The sequence below is a fragment of the Nyctibius grandis genome, chromosome 25, assembly GCF_013368605.1.
Source record: "Nyctibius grandis isolate bNycGra1 chromosome 25, bNycGra1.pri, whole genome shotgun sequence".
Taxonomy (NCBI): domain Eukaryota; kingdom Metazoa; phylum Chordata; class Aves; order Nyctibiiformes; family Nyctibiidae; genus Nyctibius; species Nyctibius grandis.
In genome coordinates, this window is record NC_090682.1 from 4,679,307 (window position 1) to 4,697,315 (window position 18,009).

The 18,009-nt window shown below is 46.6% G+C and overlaps 1 protein-coding gene across 1 annotated transcript in view; it reads right to left on the reverse strand.

The window, feature by feature from the left end:
* GRIK4 (glutamate ionotropic receptor kainate type subunit 4) overlaps window positions 1-18,009 on the reverse strand; it is a 194,561-nt gene that overhangs the window by 118,350 nt on the left and 58,202 nt on the right. The window contains exon 2 of the mRNA XM_068418410.1: window positions 8,198-8,329. Within this exon, the coding sequence (XP_068274511.1) occupies window positions 8,198-8,279 (82 nt within the window). The 5' untranslated portion in view covers window positions 8,280-8,329. The remainder of the gene's footprint in view (window positions 1-8,197; window positions 8,330-18,009) is intronic.

Sequence of the window (18,009 nt, forward strand, 5' to 3'; positions counted from 1 at the left end):
AAAATAATGAAAGAAATGACAGTAGCTCTTGCTATGACTAGCTTTTACTCTTTGAAACAAAAAGACCTGTATTAAAAATGGCTCTGCAGCTAAATACACAAAGCGCTGCCCAGGGGCAGTAACAGTATTTAGATACAAAACAAGTTATAAGGCTCTCTCATCCTGATCCTTGGCTCTGGGAGAATCTTCAATGCTCAGCAACAGAAGTAAAAACATCAGACCTCTGAAGCAAAACTCTGTACACACGCCTACCCGTGTCCGTCCTCTGTCGCTCAGCCTGCAGCTGCACAGGACTGTGCCCATAAGAGAGAAATGTATATGACCTTTCCAGTGACCAGCCCCTCCCTCCCTGGCTCCTCTCCTTAAAGCAAATTTTCCTCTTCCTGCTGAATTAGCACCTACTTGGAACCTGGTCACCTTCCAGATCTACAAAGCAGCACAGCACAGGGCAGCAGCTGGCTGCCCTGCCCAGGCACACCACGGCTTTACCCGTGCTGGTGAGCAAAGAACTTCCATTAAACAAGCAAATGAAAAAATAGAGCTCGATGCTGATTTCCTACTTGAGTAACATGGCTCTTTTCCATAACTACCAGCTGACTTTCCCATCCAGATGCTCTGCACACAGAGATCTATACCCATATAATATGTATGCGGATATATAATGAATCAAAACAAAGCTTAAGGCCTCTTGGGATGTACAATGTAGCCTGTCTCTCAGACATCAATGAACAGGAACAGATCAGTAAAAATAACTCTGCCACAGAGGTGCAAAACACATAAAGAGATGGTCTGTCTCGCTAAATCCACACCTCCCCTCACTCCATGCCCTGCAGCATTGATCTAAGATATAACCTGCTTATTATTTATTATTCATATTATCGTAGTGCTGGATACCTTGGCCGTAGACCAGAAGCTCATTATGTTTTATGTGGCAAAACCACAGCCTGGAGGGACACACACCTCTCCCACACCGATCTCCCAGGTGAGGCAAGGGGCACTGCCTGCCCCGGGGTAAGGGCAAGCAGGGCAACCTCGCGGGCAGCCTCGTGGACAATGGGCTACCTGGCACACGCTACAGATGCCTTCTCCTGCAGAGCCATCAACAGCAGGGTGGGTCACCCCACTTTGCACCAAGCCCCTGTTTCTTCCATGAAGGCTCCCCGGAGCACGCGGCTCAGTCAATTTTAAGCCATTCAACCTTGATCACATGCAATTCACGTAGAAACCTCTATGGTGGAGGAAACCATCAGTGCCTCCCTCTTTGGTATCCAGTCCTCAGTCAGTACACCAAACAGGCCCTTCACTGTTTAAAATCAAAGCAAAATGATGCAGGACTTCTACATCCCTCAAGCACTCGCTTGCAGCTCAACTCCATTCCCTCATGCTTTCTCCCAGGGCTCCCCGCTCGGAAGCGCTCGCTTCCCTCCCGCAGTTTTCACTCGCACTTCCATGGTGCTAATGAGCCTCCTGCCTCTGCAGCCGCCCAGCGCATCCCCAGGAAAACTCCCGTTCACAGAGCCAGCGGGAACAGCATGCAAAACCCTGCCAGCACACAGCGACCACCCAGCGACCACGTTCTCCTCAGACACCAACCTCAGCATGCATGTGGGGAGCCTGAATGCTCTGCCCTAGCGTCCGACATCAAAAGCATTCGAGAAAACCACTTTTCACCTGATCATTTCAGAGAACAGGTTAGATAAGAGACCGCAGCGGTCACCAGCAGCATGCAGCCCCTCTTTGAACAGCTTCAGTTGCCTTTTCCTGGAAAAAAAAGGGCTCCTTTTATCCCGGAAGTAGCCTCCATGGATGAGTTACCTTTACAAGAGCACTCAGGACAGGGAAGGAATGGCTAGGAGATGGGGCACTGCTAGCCACTCTTCCTAGCTCTGTAACACAGCAGTACCTGGGGAGAGCTGCAAAGCAGCAAAGAGCAAGTCTAGACAAGGCATTGCTGAAAGGGCCTGGCATCTATACCGGTGACTTTTTTTAAAATAGAGATTTATGCACGTAACTCAGAAAACATAAATAAAATATCACTCTCCTAGAAGAATAATGAAAACAAAATTAAATGGGGAAATAGTTAACAAATGAATATTGTATTTTTCTCTACTTCTCACTAGTCTTCAGCAGTAAATGACAAGTAACTATGAATCTACATCACCTTAATGAACTTAACTGGGCCTTTATAATATTGGGGGGAAATGAAACATTTACAGTGTTTCAGCCAGACAAATTAACTATGTCATGCATCAACAAAGATGTGTGGATACCTCTCCTCCCACCGCACAGTTCTCTACTTCTTTAGTCTCAGATTCTAGGAAAGTCCTGAATGAAACATGAAAGCCTTTTAAAAAAATAAGATAAAATCAATATAGGCCAAACCCTACATACAAGTGCTCAAATGAGCCCAGTGAGGCATGAATCAAGCAGGGGATGGAACTGAAGCTCAGGCACCCAGTAGCACTTCCCAGCTCCAAGGGCTGGGTGTGCTGGTGGGTCACATCCCAGGACAGGTCTCCAGGAGATGGGCAACTACTGTCTGGACTTGAGGGGACCATGGGCCACCCCTGGGAAAGCCTCTAGCTTGAGTTCCTAGGGACTAGGACCCCAATATATTCATGAAAAGTATCTACCCACATTTAACATCAACCAAGCTGCAGCCCACACCTGCTCCTGTCACCACAGCGTGGGGACAGCCCTCCGTTCATGCCTTATTTCTCCAGATGCAACTTGGCAAACACTTTGCAAACAGTTAACTCCTCCACTGTCCCTCGTGCCCAGAAGGCATCCCTCTACCTGACCCCCAGAGCAGCTACACCCTCCTTCCACCCCACTCCTCAAGCCAGGCTGGTATTATCACACTCCAAACACGATGGGACTTGAAAGCATATGTCCAATGAGCACTGCACGGGTACAGCCTCGGGCACTGGGGCCCCACAGCTCACAACGGTGACCAGCACAGAAGATTTACTTTTAACCCTTTAAAAACAGTTAGTCCACGCACAGAGAATCCAGCTAATCACACGTGTCTCAGAGACCTGCTTTGTTTTCAGCTCAGTTCTTCCCCTCCAGCCTGCTGCCTTCTGGCGAGGAGTTATTACCTGTGCTCCTCCTGCCCAGGCAGTACCTAACGCCCCTGCTCCCACCACCGCTGGGACGGCTGGCCAGAGAGAGTCAACTAACCCCTACCAGAAGCTTTGTTTTCTTAAACACTAATTGTAATTACAAGTGGAAAGGTTTTCCAGCAACAGCACCACCATGTGAGACTTGGAGATTGTTCCTCTGCTTTAAGCTGACGGCAGCAGCCTCGCTGGGTTCCCAGCCAGGGTGAGGCCGTTTCTCTGCTGGGGAACAGCAAACGGGTGGGCAGCGGTTTATTGCAGTTGCATTGGTATCATCCACAAAGACCTCCAATATGCCAGAAAGCAGCACTGCATACGAAAAGGAGTTTGTGCTTTGTCTGTGTTAAATACGCTCCTCTGCTTCCGCGCAGGTGAGAAAAGCGGAGTCTCAAGCCATGTCAGCTAGCTGCAGTCAGGATATGGGGGTACTGGGGCTGGCACAAGCCAACCCACCACAAAACCACAGCTCTCCCCACCTGCCATAAAGGGCACAGTCATGTTTCTCCCCATCCTGGACCACATCCCTGGGAGGAAGCATTTCTACCTGCCCACGGGGCTGACATCACCTTTTTTCTTTCACAGCATCCAGGGCACTGCTGCACCTTCATCATCAGTGGCACTACCACCCTTTAAAATGTAAATGTTAAATAACATGCTGCCTTGTGGGATCTTCTCTGCAGTGCCTTTAGGAGAATTATATATCTCCTCTGGGAGTTGGGGAAGCTGAACTAAACAGTCCACAATCCTGTTCATTGCCATTATCGTTCATTTTTGCCTTACACATTTTTAATGCTCAGTGCTTCTTCCTTGCTTCAGCCCTGCAGCTCAGACACACCAACATACAGACAGCACTGGACAGGGCAGAAGCGCACGGGGCCTCCAGCTCACTAAACAAGTGGCTCAGTATCATAAGCACCTCAGGAGGGTAATTACACAGGGATTCAAGGCCACACGAATGATGCTCTGCTGCACAGGTCTGTGACAGGGTGATGGGTAGGAAATAGAGGGGCACTACACAATCACAGTGATGCACAAAAAGCTGGATGCATTTCTCCAATCTGCCTCTTCCCACCTACTTCAGCATGCACAGCTAAATGCCAGTGCTTTCGCAGAACTCCACGTGATCTGGGGGATCCCAAGAACATTTTCTTGACGTTATAGTTCCACGATCAGAGCAGAAGTAGGAGATTCTCATCCCTTTAGGTATTCTAGATTTTGGGAAACATGCCTAGAAACAAGAACAAATGTCCCAGCGCTGGCACTGCTAGTGGCACCCCACCGTCAGTTTGGATTCACGGAAACTCTGACCACACATTGCTTCTCTGGCTGATGAAGCCCTACCACCAGCACTGAACAGCAGCGCAGACTGCTTCAGTTATCAGCTGAGCAAGTGGTGGATGCGTATTCACTGGGTATGGGGTAGAAGAACACTAGGTTTCACCAAACAAAACACCCTGAACACTAGAGCTGCATCTTGCCTTTTGTATAAAGCTTGCAAAGCTGGGAGGTAGAGGGAGGGAAGGGATTTGGACAGACAGAGGCAATTACAGAAAAGAGCACTTTAAAGAGCTGCAGGGGTGAAGGAGGCCTTGCAAGGAGTTTGTCAGTAGATCGTATGTCAGTGCTATCGAGCCTTCTGCTAGTTAGGGCAATGCCATGCATAAACTACAACTTTGGCTTGTATATGAATTTTAAATAAGCTGGTAGTACACCCAATGAATCTAGCAAGAGAATACCAATTTAAGGCTCTGACAGTCTGCTCTACAAGACCAAGCAAATAACGCGGTAAATAACTCATGTAAATTTCCTGACGCTTTATTGAACATGAGTGAACAAAGAAAAGGCAAAACCAGAATTACCTCTACAGCCAGTATATGTCGCAGAAAACCATAGCTAAGGGAGATGCTGGCCCAGGGCACGCTGTACCAGCCATCCTCCCTGCCTGCCACTGGAGCGGGCAGGAGGGAGCTGATGTCTTTTGGGCTTTTGGTGTGGATGGATGCAAGACAGCACGTGCAAGGGCACATGTGGGGCAAGCACCAGCTACTGGGTTTTGCTCCCAGGACATACATCGTCTCTTTCAAGGGCTACAGGATGTCTCGAGGCAATTCCTTACATACCTCCTGAAGCTCTTGAAAACTTCTGAGAACGTGCTTATTCCTGACTACTTCTTCATACTCTGATCACAATCCACTTCTGAGCATCTGTTTAGATAATCCCTCACCAAGGCAGGCCAGGTGAGCTGACTGATAAACAAAAGACACTCTTAGTAAAAAGACTACTTTGGATAAAGCATGTGGGTCAGTGTTTTTCCCCCACAAAGGTCTCCAGAACAATGTGATCTAGGAGATTTTCTCACAGATGGGATCAGAAGGGAACACAGAGTTTAAGGCTGAAGAAAAGGGCTGAAAAAAACGTTTGCACCAATGTTTTTCCCTGCGTATCCAGGAGGGAAATAGAGCATACGATAGGCTACAGATTGTTCCTATGCATGCCAAAGTCACAGGGAAGGTCACCCTGTAGCCTATATTCTGCTCATTTTTTTGCATAGATCATGCCTCTAAAGCTCACTGCAATACAACACTCATTGCTGGTCCCGTCCAGGCTAGCAAAACTTCCTGTCACTGTGTGCTCAAAGATTAAGCAATCTGCTGCCTAGAAACTCCACTGAGAAATATCAGGGCCAAGATCCACCCGAAACTCCAAGAAAGCAGCAGCAGGGAAGCTCAGTGCTGGGTTTAAAAGCCAAGCCAAGCACCCCTCACTCAGCACCATCATGCCTCCTTCCACCCTGGAAGCCCAGCGCAGAAGGCAATAATGTCTTCTACCACCTTGGTGAAGAAACCAGACATGGCATTGCCTATGTTCACCTCACATTACTAATCATATAACTGTGCATTTGAGCGGTCCATTACCAGATGGCTTTCAGCATTATTTTAAATGTTAGCTTGCCTTTTCTTTGAATATTTAAATGCTCATGCTGGTCTGTTTTCCTTTTCTATGCAGTGCATTGATTTATGTTGCTAGATACCATATCTCCCTGCCTTGCCAAAAGCACACATTTGGGAATGATTTCAGAGCTGCTAGTAATATTTTTTCTCTCCTTTTATTTTGTACTTTATTTTTATTAACTTCTTTTGCTGGCTATATTGTTAAAATAAAACTGCATCTTAAAGAAACAAAACCAAAACCCCAAATGCCTCCTCAGCTCTTCGCTCATCTGCTTCAGACACCATTTTCAGAGAAGTTAGCTCTGTGGCCATGAGCAAAGTGAAAGCAGTAGATATGCACTAACATACCTGAGCTTCCCCTCCCTCAGAAAATTCTTGCTTTAGGCTCACGTGTGGGAATCAGCCGGGTCCAAGGTCAGGACTGCCGGTGTCTTGTTCTCAAGAGGCAGCAGGTGACTGAAGACACTTGTGACTTGACCGCAGGTTCTCCGGCCCCTCTTACATTTAACATTATCCAGCACAGAAGCCACAACCTCCAGTGCCTTTGAGAAGGATCAGCAAAGTTCCTTCCCATTCCCTCAACAACATTACTCCTTCTTCGAAATCTTGACTTCTACGTGGTCTTTGCAACATCCTAATACAAATTCTTCAACCCTAGGAGGATTCAACAGATTTCCACTGCCTTGCCCTGTCAGGCTAAGGAAATCCAGCATTTGGGGAACCCCTGAGCAGGCACCAAGCTGAGACCTGGAAGGCAGCAGCTAATCCCGCCTGGTAGTTGCCCCCAGTGCAGTGCAGCACAGATTTTCATTTCCAGTCCTCAGCCAGGAACACAAAAGCACAGTCCCATCCCCCTCAAACACCTTCCCATTTCACTCTGGTTTCACTGTGGAGGTGGACCACCACTCCAGTTTCCAGACTGGTTTGCAGCCCGGTGCTGCTACGTGCACTGCCAGGGTAGGTCCCCTTCCCCTCGACTCCCAAGCACCCACAGTACTTTCCCCATAGAAGGAGATGGCTGGGGCACAAGGTGTAACGAAGGATCTTTCACCTTCAGCATCCTGGTAATATACCATCCATCCCCATCCCCGTCTGCTGGCTCAAGTGGAGGATCTGCCGGTTAACATGAAATGCAGCCTGCGGAGCTGAGACTATGCAGCATGAGTGCTCCACTTGAATCACAGATGCTGGGGATATAAAACACCCAGCCACCCTTCCCAGGCTCCTGCCAGCACAGACCCTCCCTTGCTATATTTCTGAGCTGCTCCATGCTCCACTAGCAGAGGGGAGAAGTAATTTTGCTTCAGGTGTCACCTGTGAAAAGTTGCATATGGAGACAGGACTAGATTAGCTTCTTATCTGCAACAAATAGTTAATAAAAGCAGATAGTAGCTCCAGATAGAACAGTCAGGAAAAGCAGTTTCCTTTCTAAACAACAAAGCAAAGTGTCAATACTATGAAGCAAGTTTCTTTACAAGGTTTCTGGATGTATTTCCTTTCCCTAATCCGTACAGGCAGCAAGCGAAGGAGACGGTGCCTCTTCCTGAACACTTTTTAATAAAGCCCAAAGGAAATCAAATGCACAGGACTCTCTTACAAATGGAGCATTTTGGAGTTTTTAATGTTCTTGTGGCATCACCTAACTAGGTTCTGTTTGGGCTCAAACACTCCTTGCTCACCAATGTGGGGACAAATAAATTTGTGACAAAAACCTATTTCCTTCTGTGTGGAGCTTAGGAGAGCATCACAGGGGGTAAGGCATAGGGGGAAGCGAGTTTCATTCCTCAGTGATTCTTCAAGGAGTGGCTTTCACTTCAAATTTATACAGAAAGATTCCCATCAGGTAACAGTACCACCATAAAAATCAACACAAATACGTACACTCACCCTAAACTGCATTTCATTTACAAGATGAAGGAGAGAACATTTCCAAAACACAGGTGGGACACCATAGCTCAGCAAGTGACTCAGCCCCACCTGCACACGGAGCACACCACCAACGCAGGGAGCCCATCCGCCACAGGCGAGGCTTGGCTTCCCTCACCCAAGCACATCTACGCAGAGCGGCCCAAACGACGAGTGGGAGGATGGTTAAACGCAGGTCAGAGCACGCTTTGTACTCACCGATCCTCAGGGAATGGGGACTGGCAGCGATCTTCATTAGCCACAGCAGAAGGAGCACCAGAGGCGCCAAGACACGGGGCATCTTCTATAAATCCTCATGGAGCCCTTTGGTGGTCTGGGCATGACATAACTCTGCAGAGAGAGAACACACGGCACCGTGAGCGCCTCTGCTCTCGAACCAGCCACTCAGCAGGATGACACTGCTCCGAGCTTGCCAAGCACTTGGGACAAAGAGTCTATTTACCAAAGGAGGAGGAGGAGGAAGCTATTTACAGACTATGAATTATTCAGGAATTGGAGTCAAACTGGGCAGAGAGCTTCTAACAAAAAATGGAAAAGAAACACAAGGAAAAGTCCAAATATTTCATCTTGGCATTTTTAGCATTTCCACAAAAACAAGTGGAAATCAATACTGAGTCACATCTCTAATTTCTCTTTTTTTTTCCCCCCTCCTCCTTTTTTTCACTCAAAGCAGCCTGCAACTTAAAATGTAATACTGACTTCTGGTTTTAGGATAGGACAAAACACTTTCATAGCAAAACATAATTTGAAGGATGGGAGTCAGAGAGTCACTTTGGCCACCAAACTAGAAACCAATTCTTTGTACTGCTCCTGCCCTAATGACAGTGACCACCTCCTTCCCTCCTTTCAGGTGCAAGAGGATTCAGGACAAGACCGAGTGCAGGACCTTTTTTTTTCTTCTCCTCTTACAAAGTAATGCCACCCCAACACACAGAGGTCTAACTTTCAAAGTCCAAACACCATCAAAATGAAGAGCAGTAGGTGAAGAATCCACAAACTTATTATTAGTACAGATATTGGCACTGGTTGTCCCACAGCAGACTCCCACAGCACAGTTAAACAAATTTTTAACAAATATAATATTAAACAGCTACGCAGAGGGTAGATTTTATTTCGCAGGAGAAACGGCTGTCCCTCAAATTGATAAAATTATCTCTACAGGCAGCAATGTCCTTAAATGCTGACTTTGATTATTTCATCTGTTACCTTATCTGTCCCTCCTCCAATTTTCTGGCAAACATTCTCACGCTATTCCATTTGCCTAATTCTTGGGCCAAATACTAAAGTCCTGACACAGGCAAAGTCTTTAATCTGCCTTTGAAGTTACCAGGAGTTTTGTTTGAGAAAGATGTAGCTTTTTACTTGCAGTTTTTCAATTCAGCTATTTTTAGATTACATTTAGATTTCCTCCATCTCATCTCAGCACTCCCCAGAGGGGCTATCCCCTTTTTACAGACAGAGGAGGCAGAAGAAATATCGAGACGTGGCCATAGAAACGAAGGCAACGCAGGGGCTGAGCAGGCAGCTCCTGCACACATCCACTCCCTGCACCTTGGTCTCTTTCTGGATCACATCCCCCTTGGGAAGCTCCCACCACTAGCCCTGCCTTCTGAGCTCAAATTCTCTCAGTTTCGAGAAAATTGAGGGATCCCATGCTCAAGTGTCCATTGGACGTTTGAAGAGCATCCTGATTTCAGAAGCTGTGTGCTCAACGTGTTTTTAAAAAGCAGAAGCTGCCAAAAACCACCTGGAAATCATTAGCCACCTCTGAGAAGGGCAATGGCAATTTTCTCTTTTTTTAGTGGGAGTTACAGAGTAATGCCAAGGGAGGAAAAGCCCTAAAAGGTTAAGTGCATGGTAAATTGGTTACTTTAAAGCGTTGGCAGCAGCAGAGACAGATTGTGGAGCAACATATCATTTGAGCACTTTGAAGCAGTTATCTCAAAACTTTCCAAGTTATTGACAAAACAGCAGGATCATGTCAAATTTACTCACACCGGTATTACAGCCCAGGCTGTGGAACCAGCACTTGCAGCCCTGAAGCCGCACACAGGCACACACACGTCCCCTCTCAACCCTCCCCTGCAGAGCCAGAGAAGGAGCCGGGGACACCTCCAGCCCCTACAGACCCCAAGGTGCTGACTGCACTCAGGATCGGCTCCAAAGCTGCTGCCCAAGACTCGCAGCCTTGATTTCCTCCTTTAGGTCCCCCTTCTTGCACTGCTACCCTAGGTGTGCTTTCAGTGCAAAAAATGTCCTGAGCAGCCCTTGACCAGCCAGTGGCGATTAAGAACTACATCTCGACTAGATGGCCGCACTCCCCACTAGCCGCCTCCTCCTCCACCAGCGTGCACCTCTCCTCCATAACGTTGGCCGCATCCATCTAATATCATCTGGCAAGGAGTTTTAAGATCATGTCTTTGTGCAGATAAATACAGCAATCCCACCTGCAGCAAAACCACTTTGTATCTGCATCTAAAAGGCAGGCACTGCAAGGGAAAAGCATGGCAGCAGCCTAACTGTGCCTCTGGACTAGGGCAAGGAATAGCAGATAAAAAACCCTGTTTTCCAGCCAAAGCAGTGGAGGGATTTGCCTGCCTTCCATTTGAGAAGGACGCTGGAGTTAACATCCCTGTTGTTCTCTGCCAAAGCACTATGGGGCCACCATGCTAAAACGGGTGGTTCTCATTTTAGACTCTACAAACTGCACCAGGGTAACCACTCCAGGCAAACTAAGAACAGCCAAGGGCTGGGAAAGGGTCCCAGGACTTGCAGCTCTGAGGGACGAACCTCAAGGCCACCCACCTCTCCTGTTCGCAGCCTGGGTTGGTGGAGAGGCAAAGCACAAGATTCCCAGAGAAGCAGCTGCTTTTGCATCACCAGCTCAGAGTTAATAGCAAAGCTAAATAATAAATACAGGGCACCCGCTGTGCTCTGCTACGTGAGCGGCAGGGCTGTAATTACCTAGAACACGGAGCACAGAGGGATGCTGCGTTCACCTAACGCATTACCCACTGCTAAGAACGGCTTCCCAGTACTTTGATTTTTGAGCACGAACCCAAGGAACAGCTGTCAGCAACAGAAACACACCTTGGGGTTCGCCAAACAGCAGAACTATGCAGGCTCCTATGACCCATACCCACAGACCATCTGGTTGATGGAGGTGCTTGCAAAATACCCAGGGAGTGTGACACAAGGACAATTCCCCACCATCACATCTGCGCCACCGAGCAGTGGGAACAGACACTGGAATTCAAGACTTAGGATGAGAGGGAAGAGAGAGAGGGGATTTTTCTTCCTAGCCTAACATCAAGGTTTCTACTCTCAAAGGAACAAAGAGGAATTTCAGTCCTCACAGCGCTCTTCATCTCCCCAGTCCCCAAGTTCCTCCTGCCTCCTACTCTCTAAATTCATGCACAAAAGGGTAGTAAACACAGTTCAAACCCCTTCGTTGTACAGTAATTTTTGCCTTGCTGAGCTAGCCATCCTCCCAACAGCTTTTGCTTCCTTACAGCTGTAAGGTGCATCTGTCTCTCTCTCATCTCCCCATGAGAAGCCATAAAACACGCTTTCTGCCCAGGTGCAGCAATGAATCACAGGTACGACTGGGGCACTGACGCCAGTGCAGCCTGAAATTCCACACAGAGAGGGAATGCACTCTTTCATGCAATGCAAAGCAGAAAGCCTTAGAAGCCAAGAAAACACTTAAGAGAACAAGGATATTTAGCAACTTGCTGCACTAATTCTTGTGCATGTGAAGATAGCTTAGCCCAGACTCACCCCTCACCACAGCTTGCTGGAAATAAATCAAACCAACTTCCTTTACTGATGTTTCCACCAAGAACATAAGGACTTTTATCAGCCTGTACATTTACAGCTCTTGCATTAATGGTTCCCCTTTATTGTACTGGCCGTGTGCTGTAATAGCAAGTGAGCCTGGTTGATGGACAGCTATTTATAAAGCAGTCTGAATCTGCTATCCCCAAAAGGAGTGGGCTGGCTAGGAAGCAGTTTCACAGGTCCTTCAGGGTGGTACATGAATAGCTGGTGGGTCATGAGCTGACCCCTGGCTTCTCTTTGCACAGCACAAGTATGTAGTTCTGTTTCTGTTAAGCCCTTTTTCATCTTTAGCTCTGAAAATTCAAGAGAATAAAATAAATCAAGACTATACTGAATAGTTTGGAGTTCTCTCCGGAGATAAAGTCTCTAAATACCAAGCAGAATTATGAACGATTTGCTTCTCAGAGGAAGCAACTTGCTTCTGAAACTACTTATACATTTTTAATGACACTGCGAGAGGGTACCCTTCTTCATTGCTATTACCACATCTTCCTGATATTTTGAGATTTTTGCAGAAAAATTCTTAGACGATACAGCAAAAGCCAAAAGGCAAAATAAAATGTTAAATCACAGAAAAAACTCTCCTGGAGCTGCCACACCAATAGTGAAGATATCCCTGAACACTAGCCCCTCTCTCCTTCTCCCTCTTGTTCCCTCTGCCCAACCTGCCAAGGACACTCGAGAAATCCAGGTGCGCTGCTATTTCTGCTCATGCTTCCAAAGATACTGCCACCCTACAAAATCTGTTTGCCTCCTGCCCTGCCACATCTGGCCCCAGCAAGTTGGGGAGCCTTGGAGATGGGCTGCATCCCAGCAAGATGGGGCGCAGCGGCTCCAGCTGCACCAGCACTTCACTCCATGGTCCTGGAAGGCAGTGCCAGGACCAGGCTTTCATAAACCCCAACATGTGCTTTATCCTGATGCAACCTCCATCTACTTCTAGTGCAAAACTCCTGCGCCATCGTCTGCAAGCTCACTGAGAAACCACAAACACCCTTTAAAAATTGGCAGCAACTTCAATCTTACCCAGGCAATCGGGAGGCAGACTTTTACCCAACTGCTAGTTTGGAGGTGGCTTTGGTGTTGATGGATCTTTCTGTGCATCACCAGAAGCTTGATGAATGGTGAGAAAATGCAGCTCAAGCAAAGCTAGAGTAATCCTCACAGCTGAGACAACAAATTTAACAGCTGCAGAGCAGCAAGGAATTCTGAAAAACTGTCGGGAAATATCAACAAACAACTTAACAGAGCCTTTTTCATTCTTTCGACAAGCAAAGAGAGCTATTTCCTTTTGCAAAGCTTCATCTGCAGACAGGCTCAAATTTAAACGGAACTGACAAGAAGGAAAGAACCTGAAAAACATTTCAACAGGTTGCTGGGCTTGAGAAAGTGCCTGTGTGTCTCAGGGGGAGGGGAGGAACTAAGTTGCAAGCCTGCCCCAGGGATACAGACATGTAAGTTCAATTAAACTGAAAAATCACTCCATTTAAAGCTACGAACAATATGTTTTCCTCTGCAAAGTGCATAATTACCATGGGTAAACCATTACCACTAGGTATTCTTGCAGTCAAAACCTCAGTAAGATTGAGAGAAGGATCAGACATTTATAAAGAGAATGAACAGCTAGAATTACAACAGCAAAGTTAAAAAAAAAAAAAAAAAGAGAAAATAAGATTTTGGATGGCATGTAAACCCTTCACGCTGCAAGGCGCTGGCTAGCTCCCCATGTTTGAGGGTTAGAAGAATCGCCCCTTGGGGCAAGCCTCCTTACACAGCTTCTGGAAGCAGCTAGTACTAAAAAAGGATACTTAACAATATGAAGCACCGTTCTGTTCCAGTCTAGCAATTTCTATGTTCCTATAAAAACTATGTCTCCTTTTAGATTTCATCAGCATTAAAGAGCCTGCTCTACTGTCAGCCACCATGCCTCTCCTCTTCTCGCATTGTCCTCACAATATTCGCACTGTGGCTGCCAAGGATGAACTCATCTGAGGTGAGAGACAGACCAGTGGTATCTCTCTTCCCCAGGTGTCAGGGGGATAAAAGGACCTCTGACTCTCCATCACACCACAGCGACGGCACAGCTCTGTGAGGGTCATTCAGTTAGTACTGGAGTAGGTGATATTCAAGGGAAGGTGATATTAGTGATAAACACCTGCTCAACTGATACATAAAATGGATTTTTTTTTCATTCTCCTAGCTGTGTTCTTTTATCTCTCTTTCTTTTTTCCTCTCCCCTTCGTGACTTCCAGAAAAAGAAGCAAGAAACTTCAAGGAGAAAAGAATTCTGGAGGCAGTGAAGCAGGAGGACAAATGTATTCCTGACATTTCTCATTCCTGTGGATTATTTTCTTTAACTTTCTCTCTCCACAATCTTGAGTTCTCTCAATCCTCCCCAGCATTAGCAAAGCCTGATCAACTTTTCCTATCAGTGCTTAGAGATAAAAGCAATACGTACCCATCCCAATTCCTCATACAAGCTGCATATAGACACAACTATCTCAAAGTGAGATTTTCCCCAGCATTAGCAACCACAGACCTGTGAACACACAGAGACTCCAGCAGTTACAGTTTGAGTCTGAGTCACAGGACGTCTCCATTCCATTATCCACTCCTCCGCAGCCTTGTCACACGACCTATCAGGCCTGCCAGGGACGGTCAATACTTGAAAGCTTTATTGGCACAGTGCAGCGAGATACAAGTGTGAAAACCCCACCTGCCCCCTCAGAGCCATGCTTACAAAAGTCCCATTACAGACATCGACTTCATAGCGTTAAAACTCATTTGTTGGGGCAGCTTATTTTATTCTAGGAACGAGTTTAAGCTAATTCTCTAGCAGGAAATTTTGCCAGGACAACCATACTGGTAAACCCCTTCAGGCACACAGAAGGATCCAGTCCGCGTGCAGAGCCACCTGAGCCATGTTTCTCTAGCAAGGAGCTGTGATGGACAAGCTCTGGCCACCTTCACGTTATGACAGAGAGGATGCTGCCTTCGGCTGCCCTGTCCCTCTGCCAGAAGTTGCTGCTCCCGGCAGCAAAATCATAGAATCATAGAATCATTTTTGGTTGGAAAGGACCTTTAAGATCATCGAGTCAGCTTTGCCCGTGCCTCGGTCCCCTCCGGTTCACAGCCCGGCATCAAAGCTTATAAGCAATGATTTATGCCACGCACAAAGCAGCTGAGCCAAGGAGATGGGGGGGGCTCACGTGTACAGGGATTACAGGACCAGTACCCTTCCAAACCATCCCAGCACCACCCTCCTGACATCATCTGCCTCCTGACATCTCCCTGGCTGTGACAGTTCACTTCTCACTGGAAAAAAACAGCCAAAAGAGAAAACTAAGATCATGTGGGATTTTCTCCCTCCTGGGTGCCCACAATTTATTTTTATTAACAAACAATAGCAGTTAAAGGCACTGTGGTCTCACACAGCGATGTCTGCTCTACCCACTTCAGACACTCTTAATTGGCTTGAAGCTGTTATCTGAAAGGAAAAATCACGAGCAGCCTGGGGGAAGGGGGGGTTCTGTAGGTGGAAGAAGAAAGGCAATTTTCTTCCAGCTGAGAAGGACCAGCAAGCTGTCATTAAACGGGGGCGAGAGCCGGCCACTCCAGCACTGCTCCTCTAGTCCAAGAGCTGTATGTTGTGACATCACCTCAATCTTTTAACCATTTTCAACACACTGATAATGATAATTACAGGGCTGAGGGCTGTCTACCTTGGATAAAGTTTCTGGACAGGTCTGACTCCAAATCATCTAAAAAGCGGCAAGAAAAGCCTTGTTTACCTCCCCACACCTGGCACTCACAAAGTCTCAGTGTACAGCCTCGCACCAGCCGTTTCTCCCGTATAAAGAGGCCAGAGCTCTCGTATCAAACATTACGCCACATTTATTCAGCAGAAGACTCCTACCCACTCCGCAGGTCGTCACTTCCATTAAACCACCTCTGGTGCAGGAGAGAGCGGCCAGTTTCCACTGCATACAGTATGCAGCCAAGCACAAGCAAGTATTTTCGGAAGGGGAAATACAAACTGATCTCTCCAGCTGAGGTGGCACGGGGAAACTCCTAGGTGAGCAGAATCTCAATTGCTTAACAACTCTCTTCTTGCAAAGAGGCCTGTGGGGCCCTGAATAAATAAACACAGTCAGAGCCTTGGCTTCATAAAAAGCTTAACCAGGAAAAAGTAAAAGCCTTTAAACCAACAATTGTTTTACATTAAGAAATAGATAAAAATGGAGTTTTGGAATTTCAGTTTTGTTCCACTAGAAAACAAACCCAACACAAACATGTGAACCAGGGACAGCCCACTGTATGAAATTAGGGACATCAGCTCTTTTGCAGAAAATATCCCTTGGCAACACTCCTGTTCTACAGCATACGTGGAAGTGCAAAGCAAAGTTGTTCCTCTCACTGGAGGGTACAAGCAGCCCCAAGTCAAACTGTTCCTCGAAAGCAGGTGGCAGCAGGACACAAGCTCAGCCCAAATACTGCTTTCTCTTGGGTGGTGTATATGGGGGTGAGAAGAGCCAAGAGTAAAATAAGACTGAAGAGTCAGAGCAAGTGCAAAAGCAACCCTGGTGCCACTTCCTACTGTGCCACTGGCTGTGTTCCTGGTTTGAGGCAAGCCAGCCTCTGTCCGAGCCCTACCAAGGCCAAACATTCGCTTTACAGGGGCAGGGCAGAGACACAGACTGCATCTAGCAATGGTTGGAGATCACCAGGCAGGAGAAAGGGCAAGGCAGGCATCTGCATTTTCCCCATGCTATGCTGGGAAAGGACCCATACACCCCACACAATTTTAGCAATGCTATCTCTTTCCCTGAGCAGTGTAAGACCCAAGTACCCAGACAGCATTAAACCTTCAGCTCTTCAAACTTGCTTGACTATTTCTCACTAAGCTGGGATGCCAGTGCACAAGCTGGAAGAAAAAAAAACAATCATCAGGACCCCAGCTTTATAATGTGTCAAGGACTGTGTCCAGAATAAACTGCTTTAAGAAACCACGAGACCTCCTTATACTCAGGGCATACCCTTTCACCACAGAAAACAGCTGCTCAGAAAACCATTTTTCCCTCTGCAAAACTGATGATTTTTCCAGTTCTGCCACACTTTTTCACAGTTCTGTTTTGATAAGTATATACACTTCTGGAAGGCTGCTTTCAGCTGTTTGGCTCACAGCAATTGAACCTTCTTGAAGACACACAGTCTTGCAAAATACCAACTTTTTCTTTTGAAGCAGATCTTCAAGTTTTGGATGTTTTTTTTGCTCCCCCACAAAGACTGATATTTTTCCACAAAATTTCCTTTTATCAAAAACGCTTTGATGGAAAATTTTCAGCTCTCTCGGAAGAAAAGAAATCCAACAAGCACTAACCCCTATTTGCTGTTAGTGAAGAATTACTGCTACCACTGAGTCTCTTTACACATGAAGGAAGTTCTAAAATATGAATCGGATCTGTGAACATATCAGGAGTCCAGGGGGAGAAAAAGCTCTTAAATGCATCAACCTGATCTCTGGGCTACAGGAAGAAGATTAATCTATTTATTTCACTTAAAGTCTCTGGCAGATTCAAGAGGGAAAAGAAAGGAAAATAAAAAAGTCCCTACCAAATCAACCTGCAAGAAGTGGTTTATAGCCAAAAAGCTAGTTTTGCTTCTTTTTACAGCTGCCAAAACTGTAAGTGAAATAAATAGATCAACCTCCCATCTATCATCCCAGAGAACACTTTGATACATACAAGCTCAAAAAGCTTGTACTTTGAGGCTAGGGGGAGGTAAGTTGTGAATGGCTGAAGATGATGTTTGTAAGACTTCGTTTATATATTTTAATGGAGTAAGAATTTTTGGGTGTGCATTTGGAAGACAGTAACCATATGCATTCGAAAGGAGGCGGGAAAGAGAACAGATGCCAGGCTAAGAATATGCACAAGAAAGCATAGGGGTGATAGGCTTGAGAGCAGACAGAGGAGGGGCAGAGGAGAAAAGTCTGCACAAGAGCAAGGAAACCTGCAAAAACAAAGGTATGCAAGGAAAACACAGGAGTTAGGAGGTACACATACACGCAACAGTAGAGCTGCATACAACAACCAAATCTACGTGAGCCTGAGGGAATAGGCTTTTCATTTAATCCAATAAAGATTTTTGAGAAGAGCTCGCTGGGAAAT